The 18,889-nt window shown below is 41.8% G+C and overlaps 1 protein-coding gene and 1 pseudogene across 1 annotated transcript; one reads left to right on the forward strand and one right to left on the reverse strand.

Annotated features, from left to right (window-relative positions):
* The first annotated feature begins 511 nt into the window (after positions 1–511).
* Positions 512–3,733, forward strand: LOC117494769. Its single transcript, XM_034145729.1, has 6 exons — positions 512–693; positions 1,128–1,195; positions 1,319–1,604; positions 1,867–2,021; positions 2,399–2,681; positions 2,892–3,733. Exons 2-6 carry the CDS (start codon positions 1,132–1,134, stop codon positions 3,040–3,042), a joined length of 939 nt encoding a protein of 312 aa, XP_034001620.1. The 5' UTR covers positions 512–693; positions 1,128–1,131; the 3' UTR covers positions 3,043–3,733.
* Positions 3,734–7,240: 3,507 nt separating this feature from the next.
* On the reverse strand, positions 7,241–9,598 carry LOC117494740 (annotated as a pseudogene).
* Between the last annotated feature and the right edge of the window lie 9,291 nt (positions 9,599–18,889).

The raw sequence follows: 18,889 nt of genomic DNA on the forward strand, positions 1-18,889 counted from the left end.
GACGGCTCGCCACTGCGAACAATTCTGCCATTCTCCTGGACTTCCTTCAATGTGTTGTAATATCCCAACAAAAATGAAATGGACATTTGAATACAGAACGTTTTCATGGAGTTTGACCAAAAAGATCGTAGAGACCCTCTTAGTTAGTTTAAAGTGACAGAGGATCATCCTCAGTTCAGCATAAGTGTTTGTTGTTTTCATTAGATTTCTAGACAGTTTGGTCTAGCCCTATTGTTTGAAGCAGAATTGTATTTACTGTATGTTTCTAAATGGCAGTCTATATATTTTATCGACAATAACGAAGCTAGCACAAGAGGAAATAAACATTTTCCAACATCAAAGTTGCTGATCCCGGATCTTATTGTCATGGTCTGCTTCTCACCTTACGTGCTGCACCTCAGTACTTTTCCACTGACCCCGCCTCCACCTTACATGATTGGACAGCCACACCCACACCGTCAGCTCACCTGGGCTCCTTGCTGCTTTTCATCTCCAATCAGCTAGTATATAAGCCTCTCCTGCACACTCACTCATTGCCAGATTGTTCTTTGAACTCAGGCAAGACTCTCCAGCACGATTTCCTTTTGCCAACCCAGCCTGCCTCTGACCTGTCTGTCTCGTCTGATTCCCAGGAAACCCGCCAGCCTTCTATCACTCACCTTGAGATCATCTTCCCTCCCTCAACTATACAGTGTGAGTGTATATATATATATACAAACTTCAACAAACTTGCTAGTGCATGGTTTGGCAAAATGCATTGCAATGCAATGTTTTTGTTTGTTGTTGTTTTTACGAGTTAGGAGGCGTACACATGTGCATTTCTTGTGCACTCATTTCAGTTGTATTCAATGCAGCCTCTCAAAATAAGTGGTGGACGACACCGACGCGTGTTAAACGACTTTTTACTCAGGGCGAATCCAAGGCGCCCCAATTTAAACGCAGCAGCGGGCACCGCTTGTCACGTGACGAGGAATAACCAGCCAGAAGATGTCTTTAAAAACAGTTGTGCAGCAAATATGGAAGAGAAGTTAATTATTATTGTAGTATGTTTAGGACAGATTTCATGCAGTAATTATGACACTGTATATTTATTCAGTGTAATTAACTATTTTGTCTTTCTCAACCAGAACAATGACACGCAGTTCAGTTCTGCCCCTGCTGCTCCTGCTGGGGACGTGCTCAGCTTACACCTACCGTAAGTGGGATTACGCTCATTATAAAAGTTCTAACAATTATTTAGTTTTTTTCACTTGGATGTTTGAGCTTCACTTTGATTTGGTGATTTGTAATCATCTTCAAATAATTTTCCGCTTCACAGAAAATGTGGCCTTGCGTGGAAAAGCAAGCCAGTCAGGGCGTTATCCAGTCCGTTCTGGAGATGCAAACGCAGCTATTGATGGAAACCGTGATTCTAACTATGTTCATGGTTCATGCACCGGTACTGATGTGATGACCAACCCCTGGTGGAGAGTGGACCTGCTGGAGTCCTACATCGTCACCTCCATCATCATCACCAACAGAGCAGACTGCTGTGCAGAAAGGCTCGACGGGGCAGAGGTTCATATCGGCAACTCTTTGCAAGACAATGGTGCCGCAAACCCAGTGTGAGTGATCGCTCAGATTTTTTGATTACAGGGTTCACCCCAGGAAATAATTTAGCAGACCTAAGCCACCCTTTTTATGATCCATTAGGTGACTGGGTCATGGCTGCACTCCGTGCACATGTAGCATTTGGGGTGTGAAATACTGCCTTTACTGTTCTTCAGGCAGGTTAAATGTGGGTGTAATGTCTTACTTTATGTTGCTATACACCTGTTCAGTATTGCACCTATACAACGTAATGAACTGCCTCCTCTCTCTCTTTAGGGCTGGTGTGATTTCTCACATCCCTGCAGGTGGTTCTTTCACAATGACTTTTACCGAACCTGTGGAGGGACTTTATGTGTCTGTGGTTCTACCTGGTTCAAACAGGATCCTAACGCTCTGCGAGGTGGAGGTCTACGGTTACCGTGCTCCAACAGGTGAGAATTGAAATCATGGTGAGGTGGTGCATTTGTCTAATTCTTTTGATACAGCTGCAGTCACACCAAGCTATTTCATCTTAAATTATGTATTGGCTTGGTAAATTCTCTAAAGAAACAGTATTGACACTGATATACAAAATTCACTTCTGCTAGCTGCTGTTGCACTTTCTCCAACAACAATAAATCAATGCATCTGTACAACTTTCCTTGACCTCCATTTTCTACTGCATATGTTACCACTGGAGAGTGTACTTTCCTGTTTGTGCATTATAGTTTTATGATAATGCACACGTTTTTCAGGTTTTTTTTCTACAGAGAGCATCAAGAACCACTACTTATCAATGCTGATACTTGCAAATGTGTTCTGTTTACAGGAGCAAACTTGGCACTCCAGGGAAAAGCTTCTCAGTCATCACTGAATAATTTTCATGGCATTGCTGGCAATGCCATTGATGGAAGTCGTGACGGTGCCTATGGCCATGGTTCTTGTAGCCACACAAATAATGATCTTAACCCCTGGTGGCGTCTGGACCTGGTTGAAACCCACAAAATATTTTCTGTTAAAGTTACCAACAATCTAGATGATTCAACACGACTTAATGGAGCTGAGATCAGAATTGGAGATTCTCTGGAAAACAATGGCAACAGCAACCCCAGGTACTTTACAGACCTTTAATTGTGTTACTATGTAGTTAAAAGTTTGTGATTGAATATTTGTCATTAGTTTTGTTTGGAACAACACTTGTATGCTCTATAAATATAAGACAATAATATATAGGGTTGGCAATAGTAATATCTCTTAACAATATTTTACCAAAATGTGTTCAAATAATCATTCAAAGACAAACAAATGTCTTCTTCTACTAGGTGTGCTGCGATCTCAAGCATCCCTGCAGGTTTCACCGAAACCTTTGAGTGTAACGGGATGGACGGTCGCTACGTCACCATCGTCATTCCTGGGAGAAAGGAGTACCTGGTTCTCTGTGAGGTGGAGGTGTACGGCTCCAGACTGGATTAGGTCTGAGAAGAAAGATTTTCAACATCTGATAATCTTATTGATACTTTAATTACAGTCATAGCTTAATCTTCTTTTGCTAGCTGCATATTGATGGGACTTGTACCTTGTTTAACCAGAGACTCTCCAACAAAAAAGTAATCTGACTTGCCAAATATAATGAATATTAACGGATTAATGTTTCCACTCTACTTTTATTGTGTTAAACTGTCGCATTTATAATTAAGAAAATGTGGAAAGCGACCAATTTGGGCTGCAACGGGACATATATTAATATAATAAATGAAATACATTATAGTCAATCAGTTTAAATGAATCATGTCAGAAAAAAGTATTTACAAAAATCCATGAACTGATCAGACCTTCTCTGCTTTTATCTTCTGCTTTTGATGATGTCACAACGCCATTTTCTTTCAATGCCTTTTTCATCATCAATATTATAATCCAGATGCAAATGATTAAGTCAAACTGTGATTTTATACCTTGTATGATCAGCATAGTAGCAAAAATATACCTTAACTTTACTATTTTATCTCTTATAATCTGACCAGGAAGTACAAATGTATGTATTTGGGAACTGCATGTTAACGTTGTTGCAATGTACGTTCAACTAATGTCATAATGTAACCTCAACATATATGTACACTCCTTATTTACTTACATGTTGCAAGAATAAAACTTTCCATTTACTGGACTATGTGACTGTGTGAGTTCCAAGCACCCTTAAACCTCAGTAGGTGATAATAATGTTAACATTTAACACATTAATATAACTATTCTGAGGAATTAATGAATACAAGTTAAAGAATAACGTTTGTTTTATCCTTTCAATTTATTTCGGCAAAAATGACATCATATAAACAACCCGGTATCACGGCAAGACGTGAACATGTGACGATCTACCATGCTGGGAGACTTGAATATATCACGGTTTCGTCCCTTCAAACGTGACAGTTACACGGTATTGTTATCATGGCCCAACCAGTGGAGAAATACCCGGAAGTGCCTAGCAAATGGTCTACCGCGCCTATTGGTCGGTTTTTATTGTCAAAATTAGATGTTTTAATTTATTTTTTAATCGTCACACTCGATTTTGCCGATTTTCTTGTTGCCCTAGCTGGTCGACACCTCTTTTAGCAGAAACAAAGGCTACATTAATGTATTAAATCGATGTTAATCCATGTGTGTGGAGGTGAGGATGTGGAATTAACGGACGTGACGTTGTGCGATTGCGTTGCCAGGCAACGCAATTTACAAACTCTTCAACTACAACCCTAATTATATTTTAAAACATTTTAGACAGCCTCACGAAATACTTTAATGTAAATTAAAATGTAAATGTGAAGGAATGTGTGTAATGTGGTGATTGACATTATTCACCCACGGATCTATGGGTTGGGGGTATTATTCCGCACGGACATTTTAGTTAACCGGACTCCTGTTGATGTGAAATCCGAAAACATTTAAAAAAAATAAAATAATACTTTATTCCGAGTTTGCTTGCTTTTCTCTTTGGAGGTCATCACATAACGGCATTGTAATACACGGTTTGGCTGCATTAAATATGACACATCTGCCGTAGTTCTGTATTTATAGAGCCCTGATGAGAAGACTTCTGGACAAACAGGAAGCACTGCCGCCAAAACTGAAAACGTGACGTGGATCATAAATATATCCGCAATTAAACAACATCTTACATTTATTTTCACACAATACGTCTCCTTGCAGTATCAATAATAATTCGGCTGACTTTTATATTTGATCCAATTGGTAGATAGGCTGTATTTACACCATAACGGTGCACAGTTGATAGAAAGGCACATCTAGTGGTTAAAGCACGTTATTGAATTTGATTATTTGATTATTTTTCACAAAAATGAAACCATCAATAGCAGAAACAGAATTAACTGTCATTAGTAAACCACCCAAAAAAAAAGATCATAAATGGTTTTGTTTTATAATATATATTTTAAGGATAATAATAGCAATGTAACACTGTCTATGACACTTACTGTATAACACTGATTTGAAAAACATACAGAAAAAACTAATTCACTGCCCTTAATAAAGTATTTAATACATTTCAGGTGTGCTGTTTTGTTTAGATCATTGACATCTGGAGCTCTTTTAATGTCCTTTTTGATTATTGTTACACCAGGTCTTGTCAAAACCTTTATTCCATATTCAATATCCATTACTAAACAAAACAGCAATTCTACTCCACTACAATTCAGAGGTTAACCTGGTATTTTTACTCCACTACATTTATTTTAGTTACTTTGCAGATTCTGATTAATGATGTGAAATATAAACAACCCTTAAATCAGGCTTTAGTTACACCTGAGTAAAATTCAGGGAAAGGTGATTGTCAAGTGCCAACAATCAGGAGAGATATTTGATAGTTGCTGCTTGAGAAGACTAAACATTTATCTGCAGATCCCTATAAAGTATATTCATTACTCATTATTCTCTACTAATAGTTCATTAAAGACTGTATATAATGGCTATTTTGCATATCCCTTTCAAGATTTCAAGATTTTCTAAGGATCATTGACATATCATACACAACTAATTCAATAACGTGCTTTAACCACTAGGCGGTGCACACAGCCATAATAACTTTGTATTATTAGTGTAGGACACTTGTGTATGTATAATATCTGAAGATGTGTAGTTTTATTCATGTTTTCACATAATTGTACAGGATATTGCTATATTATTTCACATGTTTTACTTATAATATCTGATTTGTAAAACATCACAGACAGAAAGGTATATCTGTCATTTAACAGTAAGCTATAGAAATTCTGAATCCATAGATGTGTCTCCCATCACCCAAATCCCCTGACTATTCTCTCAACTCAGTATTTACATTCTTATATTCAAAGAAAATCAGTAATATCTTTAAAAACGACAAGTCCTTTTATATCAACTGTGCACCGTTATGGTGTATAACGTATTTTTTTTCGGATTTCACATCAACAATAAGTCCGTTTAACTAAAATGTCCGTGCGGAACAATACCCCCAACCCATAGATCCGTGGGTGAATAATGTCAATCACCACATTACACACACCCCTTCACATTTACATTTTAATTTACATTAAAGTATTTCGTGAGGCCTTCTAAAATGTTTTAAAATATAATTAGGGTTGTAGTTGAAGAGTTTGTAAATTGGGTTGCCTGGCAACGCAATCGCACAACGTCACGTCCGTTAATTCCACATCCTCACCTCCACACACATGGATTAACATCGATTTAATACATTAATGTAGCCTTTGTTTCTGCTAAAAGAGGTGTCGACCAGCTAGGGCAACAAGAAAATCGGCGAAATCAAGTGTGATGATTAAAAAATAAATTAAAAACATCTAATTTTGACAATAAAAACCGACCAATAGGCGCGGTAGACCATTTGCTTGGCACTTCCGGGTATTTCTCCACTGTTTGGGCCATGTTAACAATACCGTGTAACTGTCACGTTTGAAGGGACGAAACCGTGATATATTCACGTCTCCCAGCATGGTAGATCGTCACATGTTCACGTCTTGCCGTGATACCGGGTTGCATATAATACTAGTATTTTCTTCATCTATCCAGAGTCCAGGTGACTGTTGAGAACTGTTCTTAATATTAACATGCAGGCAATGACAGTACAAAAGCTCAGTTGTATAGATCTTGAACTTATTCAAAAACAATTCAGCAATAGCTTTACAAAACACAGTATGATCAGTACAAATACAAAAGTATAAAGATTATACATATACATTCACAACATAATCCATTTGCATATTACCCATACCAGTACTAGAAGCATTGGGAAGCTTTATAGCGCATTGGGGATCAGCATGGGGGTCCGATGGCTTTCTCGTGGGCACCGCCCGCCTGTTAAAGTACCAGAACACTCCGTACTTCGTCCTTTGAAAGACTTGAACTGGAAGTGCCTACAGATTGAGCTAATGTCGGTGTAAGCCCTCTAATTGGCAAGAAAAATTGTTTTATCTTTGGTAATTGGATGTTGTTCATCATATCATTCTGATATTATTTTTTACCTTCTTACATAACATCAAAGTCTGGTGCCTCCGAAGAGCCAGATACACTTTTTTTGGTGCACTGTATCTAAAATGCAGCCTAGTACAACAGCCCTGCAGTAAATCTTACCTTCACCAAAGTTATAATGTTGAGTGTTTGGCTGAAACTGAGATGTAACTGTATTCACCTAATCCAGTCTGGAGCCGTACACCTCCACCTCACTCAGGGCTATGTAATCGCTTCTCCCAGGAATGACGATGTTAACGTAGCGATCGTCCATCCCGTTACACTGAAAGCTTTCAGTGAAACCTGGAGGAATTCTTGAGATCACAGTACACCTTGGAGAAGAAGAACATACTTTAACACATCAAAAATCAGTTAAATAAATGGACTCTAAGAAAGATCTCTTATTTCTATTGTGAGAAATGTAAGATACTGCTATGATATGCCAAACCTATGTTCTTTGATTATTATTTTGTATTGCGCAAAATTCGTTGTTTCAAACATGCCCAATGATAATTCTCTATAACTGTACAAATGTTTAGTTAATGGACATTAAAGTACCTGGGATTGCTGTTGCCATTGTTCTCAAGAGTATCTCCAATTCGAATCTCAGCTCCAACAAGTTGTAAGTTAACATTTCTGTAGTTGGTTATGTTAACGGAAAATATTTTGTGAGTTTTGCCAAGGTCCAGGCGCCAATAAGGATTCAAATCAGATGCCGTGTGAGCACAAGTGCTCCAGACGGTGTTTAGATTCCCATCAATAGCATTGTAATGCCTGTAGAATGCAGCGATGACTGTGTGGCTTTCCCTTGGATTGCCAGGTTCTCTGCTGCACAAAGCACATATTTGAAAATATCAACACTGATAATGGGTTTTCCTTGATGCTTTCTGAAAAACAATGTGGCCCCAATCTGTGTATGTCTTGAAAGTGGATTCCACAAGTATTTGTTAATTGTCCTAACTGCAGTGAAAGTTGTGAGGATGCATGTTTTTTATTTAGATCAGCATTGCAAAACTGGAGGGATGAACCAGCAGCTACTAGTGTAAATGTATAAATTGTTTTCTTCAACTATCCAGAGTCCAGGAGACTGTTGAGAACTGTTCTTCTCACAATTAATTAATCTAATAAAAGAGAGATTATCTTTATTACTGTAGTGACAGGAAGTGCCTGAAGTTTTTCAAATGAAAGCAGTTCAAACTCTGGTGAGCTTTATATAAAAAGAGGCAGAGGCATCAACTCGAAAATCAAACCATGTGACACTTCATCCAAATATATTAAACTCTCACCTGTTGGGGCACGGAACCCGTAGACTTCCACTTCGCAGAGTGTAAGGATCCTTTTTAAACCCGGTAGAACCACAGTCACAAAAAGTCCCTCCACAAGTCCGGTAAAAGTGATTTTTAAAGACCTGCCAACTGGGATGTGAGGAATTACAGCAGCCCTGAAGAAGAGAAAGAGGAAGCATTGCAGGACATTGTTTTAAAACTGCAGTACTTTAAAAGTATAAACGTATAAAAGAATAAATTACACATAACCTACCAGAAGAAGGCATTATTTCAAACAACAAACGTCACTTGTTTATTTATACGTCTTTGGTGATTATATAGTCCTCTACTATATAGGCTATGAAGTCTTTAAGATCACTCACACTGGGTTTGCGGCACCATTGTCTTGCAAAGAGTTGCCGATGTGAACCTCTGCCCCGTTGAGCCTTTCAGCACAGCAGTCTCCTCTGTTGGTGATGATGATGGAGGTGATGATGTAGGACTCCAGCAGGTCCACACTCCACCAGGGGTTGGTCTGCCAACCAGTAGCGGTGCATGAACCAGCAAGATAGTTAGATTCACGGCTTCCATCAATAGCTTAGAAAAAAGAATGTTGGCCACTTGAGGGCAGCCAACACAAATTGTGAACACAACATTGACATATCACCTCCTTTTGAGTAAAGTTCTTTGCAATCAGTCACTAATTTATCATGCCATTCAACAGCACTGGATATTTTTATTGACACTATGATGTGAAAAAATCCTCCACAGACAAGTTTTGATTGGTCAATTGTTGTCTGATAGAGCTTTTCAACAATAATGTTTCTTTGTGCCTCCATGACAAATCTGTAATCTACAAATGTGCATTTTCTTTTTTAAACAATTGCCTAATTTACCAAGGGGTCAGTTCTCTGCTGTATGTTTCCTCTGGAGACTTCAGGTTTCCTTATCACATTAGTAGGCATACTGCACCATGTTTGTCTCCAAAGTAGTTGTGATGTCGCAAAATCACCTCATACTTGCAGGATTTACAATCTGAGGTTATTTTCTGATTGTAAAAACAGCCTTCTTCACACACACATCATTCTGCACACTGAAGCCCAAACATCCAAGAGGTTTAACAAATTGCAAACCACATGTGAACCACTTCAGTGTTTTATAACAAAGACTCTAGGTAAAGCCAGATCCTACTTACGGTAGGTGTAAGCCGAACACGTGCCCAGCAGGAGCAGCAGAGGCAGAACTGAACAGTGCGTCATTGCTCTTGATGAGACACACGATAGAGTCAACTCCTGAAGAAATGAACATTGTCATCATTATTACTTTATGCAATTCATCTCAGACCTACAACAGTCATGTTCCAGAAGTTAACTATAAGTATAGGAATTAATAACTGGTGATAAATGGGATCATTATATGCATTTTAGCACAGAGTAAACAACCCTCAGAACTGTATATCTAAAATAGTGCTGTCAATTAATTCACAATATCACAATAATAATCTGATTCATTATGATTAATCACAACTAAATAAATGCTAGTATTTCCTTGTATTCTGGGGAGAGATAATATACATAGAGGTGTTGTAGTAAAGAGATGCATAACAAACGATTAAGAAACATCAGAGTTTTTTTTACTTTATTATAACATCGAAGATTATTGAATTATTTGCACTGAAAAACTGAAACGTTGACTTTAATTAAATGTATTATGTAAACAAATCTCACTTAGCTGTATTAGGTTTAAAGCAATAATATCAAGTTTAAATAAAAAACATTAGGTTCAACTTAATATTATTGCGTTCAACTAACCTAATACAGCAATGTGAAATTAGTTGACATAACACAAGTCAACGTTTAAGTTTTTTCAGGTCATGATGTCTGGAAATGTTCCCACCCATAGCTAAAGCATAAACAAAGTCGCTGTGATTGCCCTCTGTATGATGTGCGCTACACATTTGCTCGTATGGTCGTATTCTTGCTGCTGCTATCATGTTGTGAGCAATATCCTCCTCCTGTGCAACTGCAGGGAAACTGGACAGCTTTGTTGCCTCTTCAATGCAAGGTAATTCAAGTTAAAAAACGTGTTCAAATGTGGTAATGCTAACACGTTAAAGTTGACCGCCCGATTTTTAAAAGCATCATTATTCAACTAAAACAACTTACCTTGACTTGCAAAATCAACTCTGAGGAAGACGAGGAGCCGCTGTTTATGACGTGCCGATGGATATGATTTCATGTGGACCACACAGTGATATTTATGTGCACATCTTATCATGGTACATGTTGTTATTCATTGATGATTTACCCACGGATTACCTTGTCCTTGTGGGCAGATAAAGCTAATTTGGGTTAAGAAATTAAATACTTTATTGCTAAGTCAACAGATACTTCTCATTAAAATATAAAAGCATCCAGTTATAAAACAGGGCACAGGTCAACACAACTACAAATAATCAACATATATAATATGACAGTTAATTGAGAAAGTATAATAGGTCTTATCATGGCACATGTTGTTATTCATTGATGATTTACCAACAGGTCTATCTTGTGTGCAGATAAGGCTAATTGTGTCAAGGGGGCGAACTCAGAGGCATGAACCCAAATGCACAACTCAGACTCAGGCGATTCAAAAATAAAGTATTTTACTGGATATAAACACAGTAACAAAGTAGAAAACAAAAAAACACTCTCAAGAGGGAAATGTAACTAAACTGGAAAAACACTAATAACTATGAAAAGGAGCTTGAAGCAACACAACGGACGTGGATCAGGCTTGAAGGTACGCTGGCTTGTCAAGTCATGGGAGAAGACGAACTGGCACAGGACAGGGGGAAACTAAGACAATATACACACAAGGTAAGGGGCACAGGTGGAAACAATCAGGGCGGGGTAGACAATCACAAACGCTGGAGACACATAGGTGCGGGGAGCACGGTGACCTGAAACGAGAGGGAGTATGACTTTTCTAAATATAAACAGGGAGGCACAAGACAAAGGGACATGACAAAGCTAATTTAAAGAATATAACTTTAAAATAATCTTTCGAGACATGACAAATTCTGATGATTCTTCTGAATGATAAGTAGATTAAGAAATGAAACACTTTATTGCTAAATCAACAGATACTTCTCATTCAAATATAAAAGCATTCAGTTATAAAACACGGCACACAATGAAATGTAAGATGTTGTTTAATTGCTGATATATTTATGATCCACTTCACGTTTTCAGTTTTGGCGGCAGTGCTTCTCATCAGGGCTTTATAAATACAGAACTACGGCAGATATGTCATATTTAATGCAACCGAGCCATGTATTACAATGCCGCTATGTGATGACCTCCAAAGAGAAAAGCAAGCAAACTCGGAATAAAGTATTATTATTTTTTTTTTAAATGTTTTCGGATTTCACATCAACAGGAGTCCGGTTAACTAAAATGTCTGTGCGGAACAATACCCCCAACCCATAGATCCGTGGGTGAATAATGTCAATCACCACATTACACACATTCCTTGACATTTACATTTGAATTTACATTAAAGTATTTCGTGAGGCCTGGCAACGCAATCGCACAACATCACGTCCGTTAATTCCACATCCTCACCTCCACACACATGGATTAACATCGATTTAATACATTAATGTAGCCTTTGTTTCTGCTAAAAGAGGTGTCGACCAGCTAGGGCAACAAGAAAATCGGCAAAATCGAGTGTGACGATTAAAAAATAAATTAAAAACATCTAATTTTGACAATAAAAACCGACCAATAGGCGCGGTAGACCATTTGCTAGGCACTTCCGGGTATTTCTCCACTGGTTGGGCCATGTTAACAATACCGTGTAACTGTCACGTTTGAAGGGACGAAACCGTGACATATTCACGTCTCCCAGCATGGTAGATCGTCACATGTTCACGTCTTGCCGTGATACCGGGTTGACCAGGAAGGCCATTCTTAAGTATTTGAGTGAAACAGGATTGATTGGAAGAATTTAAAACAACGTAAATACATGGTATAATTCCACAAGTGGTGATAGGATGATATGGTGATACACACTCTTGTACAGTAGGTGGCGGTATGCACCTTAAAGTTGTTTGCAATCCGCCAAAAACCGAGAGAAGAAGAAGAAGCCGACTCCGAGCTGTCCGACTTCAGGCGAGCTTTTTGAGACCTCCCCCGGCTGCGATCGGCTATTCTCGTCTACCTTCGAGGCGAGCCGCAGCTCGTCTCAAACAAGCCTAGTAACAAACACAAAACAAAGGGGAGAAGAAGGAGGGCAGTCTACTCATGGATGTCTACTGCCATGCTATTCAGTTCACTTTCTCCTACTTCCTGTACCCGGTTTCCTGTCTAACCTTCAGTACACATTTCACAAAAATATAAATGTGCAAATATGAAACATACAGGTCAATATCACCTTGCTATTGGTAGCTGAACTGTCAATAGGCTACCCCAAAACATATTCTTAGATATAAATACCTAATTTTGAGTTATTTAGACACAATTAACACTTATAGTTTCATGTATTGTTACATAAGAATAGATCATATTTGTTAAGTGTTATTATGGGAGAATTACTATTCTTGTGGTACTACTGCCTTATTAGGCCCATATTGTCACGATCTGTCTGTGTTGTGTTTTGTCTTGTCTTTTTCTGTCTTTGGTTTCCTGTTTTGTTTTGAAAAGTGTTCCCCCCCGTCTTGCCTGTTGCTTCCTGTCTCTGTGTTCCCTCCTGCCTGATTGCCCGATTGTGTTCACCTGGTGCCCCTGTGTTTTCTCCTCCCTCCTCACCTGTGTCTTGTTTGTGTGATTGGTCTTGTGTGTATTTTAGTTCTGGTTTTTCTGTCTGTCATTGTTGGTTCCTTGTTTGTATTTGACTGTGTGTCACAGGGTAGTGTTCTATTGTCTACTTTGTACCTTGGATTAAAGGATTATTCTCGGAAATCTGCATTTGGGTCCTGCCTGCTTCACTCAACCCTGACAGAAGGAACCAACCAGAAATGGGCCCAGCAGATCCATTTGAGGTGGATTTACAACATTTTACCTTTTCTTTGGCTTGCTGCTATGGTAGGTGGAGGGGAGCATCCAGTGTTCAGCAGAAAGAGGCTGCTCTGGCAGAGGCTCACCAGGTGGCAACAGTGGATCAATCTTTAGTTAAGTTCTTACCTGATTGGATTTTGGATTTCCTTTCGACGTGTGATTCCCGGCCTGCTAGCCCCAGGCATGCTAGCCCCCTGCCTCCCAACTCCCAACCTGACACCATACATCTCGGTGTGTTCCGTCTGGAGTCAACCCCTGCTTCTTCCCCATTTCCTGCTCCAGTCCAGGAGCCGTTCTCGGGCACTCGTCTGGCTTTTGGAGGTCCACGGAGCCTCCAAAAGGCTCCTAAGAGAAGGAGTCGCAAGTCCAGGCTAGCAGCCCGAGCCCCAGAAGCCATGCTTTGGGCTCCAGTACAGGCCCCAGCAGCCATGGTTCCGGCTCCAGAACCGGCCCACACAGCCATGGTTCCAGCCCCAGTTCTGGCCCCAGCAGCCATGGTTCCAGCCTCAGTTCTGGCCCCAGCAGCCATGGTTCCGGCTCCAGAAACCGGCCCACACAGCCATGGTTCCGGCTCCAGAACCGGCCCATACAGCCATGGTTCCAGCCCCAGTTCTGGCCCCAGCAGCCATGGTTCCGGCCTCTGTTCCGGTCCAGCACGCCATTTCTCATCAGGGAAATCTTCTGGGCCAACATGAGCAGATGATGCGAGCCTTAGCTGAAAGCAATCAGTCCTTGGCTCTACACATGTCAAACCTTGCTGCTCAGGTCTCAACTTGGACGTCTTCTGCTGCATTTCCTGCCTCCTCCAATCCACCTGTGGATTCCACTTCAGCCCCTCGTGTCCTGTCGGTGGTCCGGCCGACTCCAGCATCTCGTCACCTGTTGGCTCTCCGGCCAACGCCAGCCCCCCGTATCCTGTTGGCTCTACGGCCGACGCCTACCCCATGTCCTGTCCCGTTGGAGGTCCTGCCGACTACTCTTCTGCCGGGGGTCCTGCCAACCCTATGTCCTGTGCCGTTGGAGGTCCCGCCGACTACTCTCCTGCCGGGGGTCTTGCCAACTCCATGTCCTGTCCCATTGGGGGTCCCGCCGACTACTCTTCTGCCGGGGGTCCTGCCAACCCTATGTCCTGTGCCGTTGGAGGTCCCGCCGACTACTCTTCTGCCGGGGGTCTTGCCAATCCTATGTCCTGTTCCGTTGGGGGTCCCGCCGACTACTCTCCTGCCAGGGGTCTTGCCAACTCCGTGTCCTGTCCCGTTGGGGGTCCCACCGACTACTCTTCTGCCGGGGGTCCTGCCAACCCTATGTCCTGTTCCGTTGGGGGTCCCGCCGACTGCTGCTCCGCCGGGTTTCCTGCCAACACCTGTTCCGCTGTGGGTCCTGCCAACCCTATGTCCTGTGCCGTTGGGGGTTCCGCTGAGGGTCCTGCCAACTCCACGTCCAGTATCGTTGGAGATCCTGCCAACACCTGTTCCGCTGTGGGCCCTGCCAACACCAGATTCTGTCCTGTTGGGGGTTCCGCCGACACCTGCTCCGCCGGGTTTCCTGCCAACACCAGATCCTGTCCTGTTGGGGGTCCCGCCGACACCTGGTCCACCAGGTTTCCTGCCTACACCATATCCTGTCCTGTTGGGGGTCCCGCCGACACGTGCTCCGCCGGGTTTCCTGCCAACACCATGTCCTGTCCTGTTGGGGGTTCCGCCGACTCGTGCTACGCTGGGGGTCCTGCCAGCTCCATGTTCTGTTCCGTTGGGGGTCCTGCCGACACCTGTCCCGCCGGGGGTATTGCCAGCTCCATGTTCTGTTCCATTGGGGGTCCTGCCGACACCTGTCCCGCCGGGGGTCCTGCCAGCTACATGTTCTGTTCCGTTGGGGGTCCCGCCGACACCTGTCCCGCTGGGGGTCCTGCCAACTCTGTGTCATGTCCTGTTGGAGGTCCCGCCGACACCTGTTCTCCCTGGGGTCCTGCCAACTCTGTGTCCTGTCCTGTTGGAGGTCCCGCCGACACCTGTTCCACCGGGGGTCCTGCCAACTCTGTGTCCTGTTCCGTTGGGGGTCCAGTCGACACCAGCCCTTGCTCCATCCGGGGTCCCATTGACACCAGCCCATGTCATGTTCAGGATCCCGTCTACGCCTGTCCCGTCGGCGCCGGTTCCTGTCCGGCCGATACTGGGTCCTGCCCGGCCTCCGGAGCTGTCCCGTCGGCGCCTTCCTGCCCGGCCTCCGGAGCTGTCCCTTCGGCGCCTTCCTGCCGGGCCTCCGGAGCTGTCCCGTCGCCGCCTTCCTGCCCGGCCTCCGGAGCTGTCCCGTCGCCGCCTTCTTGTTCGCCCCTCGAGCCCGGCCCCCTGATTTCCCCAGCCGTGGCCTTCGCCCTCGAGCCCGGCCTCCTGACTCTTTCAGCCGCTGCCTTTGCTCTCATGCCCGGCCCCCTGAGTTCGCCCGCTGTGGTCTTCGCCCTTTTTTTAACTCTGCCTTGCCCCCGGGCCGTCCGCCCGAGACCCCTTCCGGGTCCTCCGCTGTGCCCCTGGGCTGTCAGCCCAAACCCGTCCTCCAGACCCCCTCCACCCACCCTGCTGGAATTTTTTGGACTTTTGGGGACTTTCTGGGACGTCTGGGATCCGTCCCTTGAGGGGGGGTACTGTCACGATCTGTCTGTGTTGCGTTTTGTCTTGTCTTTTTCTGTCTTTGGTTTCCTGTTTTGTTTGGAAAAGTGTTCATCCCCGTCTTGCCTGTTGCTTCCTGTCTCTGTGTTCCCTCCTGCCTGATTGCCCGATTGTGTTCACCTGGTGCCCCTGTGTTTTCTCCTCCCTCCTCACCTGTGTCTTGTTTGTGTGATTGGTCTTGTGTGTATTTTAGTTCTGGTTTTTCTGTCTGTCATTGTTGGTTCCTTGTTTGTATTTGACTGTGTGTCACAGGGTAGTGTTCTATTGTCTACTTTGTACCTTGGATTAAAGGATTATTCTCGGAAATCTGCATTTGGGTCCTGCCTGCTTCACTCAACCCTGACACATATTGAGCAGAGCATATTAAGACCACAACTCATGTACAACAACTTCCTTACTTGCAATAAATAAGCACTAATTAGAGGGTTATTGAGGAAAAACTCTGAGCTAATGGCTTATTAATAAGTGTTTTATAATGACTAATAAAGAGCCAATATACTGCTAATATGCATGTTAATTAACCTGTTACGCACCGCCCCCCCGGTACCGGGCGGATAAACGCGTCATTTGCAGGAAACAACGTCTAAGGAATCTTAATATTTAATAAACTATGAATGTTTTATATCCATGTAACGGGAAGAAACTCAGCTAACTGATCTTTTAAAAAAAAAAAAATTCTAAAAAAAACCACAATGCTAACACTCAGCCTCTGAATTAGTCACGAGCGAAAAAATGTAACCTAACACTGCACCTAAACTCACTCATAACTTCCTTATGACTTATCCTAGATGCACAGCCAACCCCTCGATTAGCATCTCCTGGAAACACAGAATCTGTGTAAAAAACCTCAACACTCAGTGATAAACATTTGCGACGCTATAAACGAAAGCGTACATCAGAACATGTGGAGTTAAGTAGCTAGAAACGCTAACATGGCTTACCTTGGTCAAAACTGGTCTTCAATGGCATTAAAACGATAACAAAACGATGCTGCAGTTAATCCATAGGTTAATCCAATGTGTCTGTGTCCTCTTTGAAATTATTTCTAATAATCCATAAGCAATAAAACTGCTTTTTCGTTTCCAAATGTCAGAGCTAGAGATAGGTCCACTCTGATGCAAAATGACATGCGCGAAGCCCCCACTTCTTCTCTTCACAACGTGTGTGTGTGTGGTTTTGGCTAAACCTCTCTAAAAAGGTCAAATGTCACTTGTTTTGCATCAATCTTGATACAGGGTACTTATTATATGTTGTACTTTGGATTCTTAAAGCTTTTAGTCCACTAACCCATCATCCAAGGGTAGTTTTCACTATAAGTAAAAAATTATTTTTGGACGGACACTATAATTTACAGTTTTTTACTATGTAAAATCTGAATTTTCTTTAAAATAAAAACATCAAAATTGATTCTGACACTTCTACGTCCAACTCACAGATGTAACCTTGCTTTGATAAAATAAATTATTCATATAACCCTTTTAGAAGTTAAGTTGTAGTCATTTGTTTTGGGCATGTCATTTTCGAGCCTGAAACATGAAAAACAGGCTTGGTGCTTAACAGGTTAACAACTAGTTGATGGTTAATTTGTGTACCTTAATATAAAGTGTTACCGTATTTTATTGTCTGTTCACTAGAGATACCAATTGAACGTACACCCGTCAGCCAATTAGAAATAAGTAGTTTCCATGGCTTACGTTATTAAACCGTACAAAGTAGAGAAATATAAAAAAGGAAGAAGTGGTGGTGTAGAAACTCAACAACATTGTCTTGTTTTTGTGTGTGACTGATGCAGATTCTGTGTTTGCCGGAGCCATGCCCACCATGGCTAGCGTGAAGCTCTCCACAGGGCGGCCACCCCCACTACGAAGACGCTGGTCTGAGGTCAGTGAAACTCACAGCAGCCCAACTGCTGAATCGGCCTCAGTAAATTCTAAAAGTATAATCCAATATGGCCCACAAATGAAACCTGTGCTTGTCTTATATTGTACTTTTTAAATATAAATGTAAAATATATTACACAGCAGTATTCATGTGTTAATAAGCCCATTTTTCTAATAAATTCAGTCAATTAAAGTTGGAAACATTTTCTAACATATCTTAGTTGATTAAAAAAAGGCCCAATGACTTATTTACCTTACAAGCTTGAAATACACCCTTCATATTTCTCCTTATTATAAGCAAACTGAGGGATGAGCTGCCAACAAAATAAATGAAACCCTAAGGGGAGCTGTGATGTAGGCTGTTTTTTTCTTAAGGCATTTTCAAATATCAAGCATAATTGACCTACATTTGATTAATTTTGCTGACTTATTACATGTTACTTGTTATCCGCTTTTATCCAAAGCAACTTACATACTCATTACTGTGGGCATTCTCCACAGGAGCAATTTGGGCTGAAGTGTCTTGCCCAGGGACACAACGACATGCTGACTGCAGTGGGGTTTGAACCTGTGCCACACGCCTTATAATTAGCTTATTAGGCAATATACCTCTCGTCTAGCGAGTGACCCAGCCCTTCGTATATTTTTCTGTATTTGGGCCTCGGTGAAAAAAGTTTGGACACCCCTGATTTAACCCTCCTATTGTCTTCATTTCCCCCCCCTTACTTTGGTGTTCGCGGTCAAATTTGACCGGTCCTGTTTTAGCAGCTATTACATTAACACAAAAACCATTAATCATCACCAAATTTCATTTAACACCCTTTCAAACTGTACATATTGTATCAGACTACTGGTATACATGAAAAACTGCAGTAAATATTAGGGCTGTCAAAAAAATTAAATTAATAACGCGTTATTAACGCGTTATTAACGCGTTATTAACGCGTTATTAATTTATTTATTAA

Source organism: Trematomus bernacchii, unplaced genomic scaffold, assembly GCF_902827165.1.
Source record: "Trematomus bernacchii unplaced genomic scaffold, fTreBer1.1, whole genome shotgun sequence".
In the NCBI taxonomy this organism is placed as follows: domain Eukaryota; kingdom Metazoa; phylum Chordata; class Actinopteri; order Perciformes; family Nototheniidae; genus Trematomus; species Trematomus bernacchii.

What these genes read in the sequence shown, in the direction of transcription:
- LOC117494769 (XM_034145729.1), top strand. Translation starts at nt 1,132, where the DNA reads ATGACACGCAGTTCAGTTCTGCCCCTGCTGCTCCTGCTGGGGACGTGC. An exon ending in GTGCTCAGCTTACACCTACC is followed by an intron (nt 1,196 to 1,318) that starts GTAAGTGGGATT and finishes TCCGCTTCACAG; the next exon opens with AAAATGTGGCCTTGCGTGGA. An exon ending in AATGGCAACAGCAACCCCAG is followed by an intron (nt 2,682 to 2,891) that starts GTACTTTACAGA and finishes TTCTTCTACTAG; the next exon opens with GTGTGCTGCGATCTCAAGCA.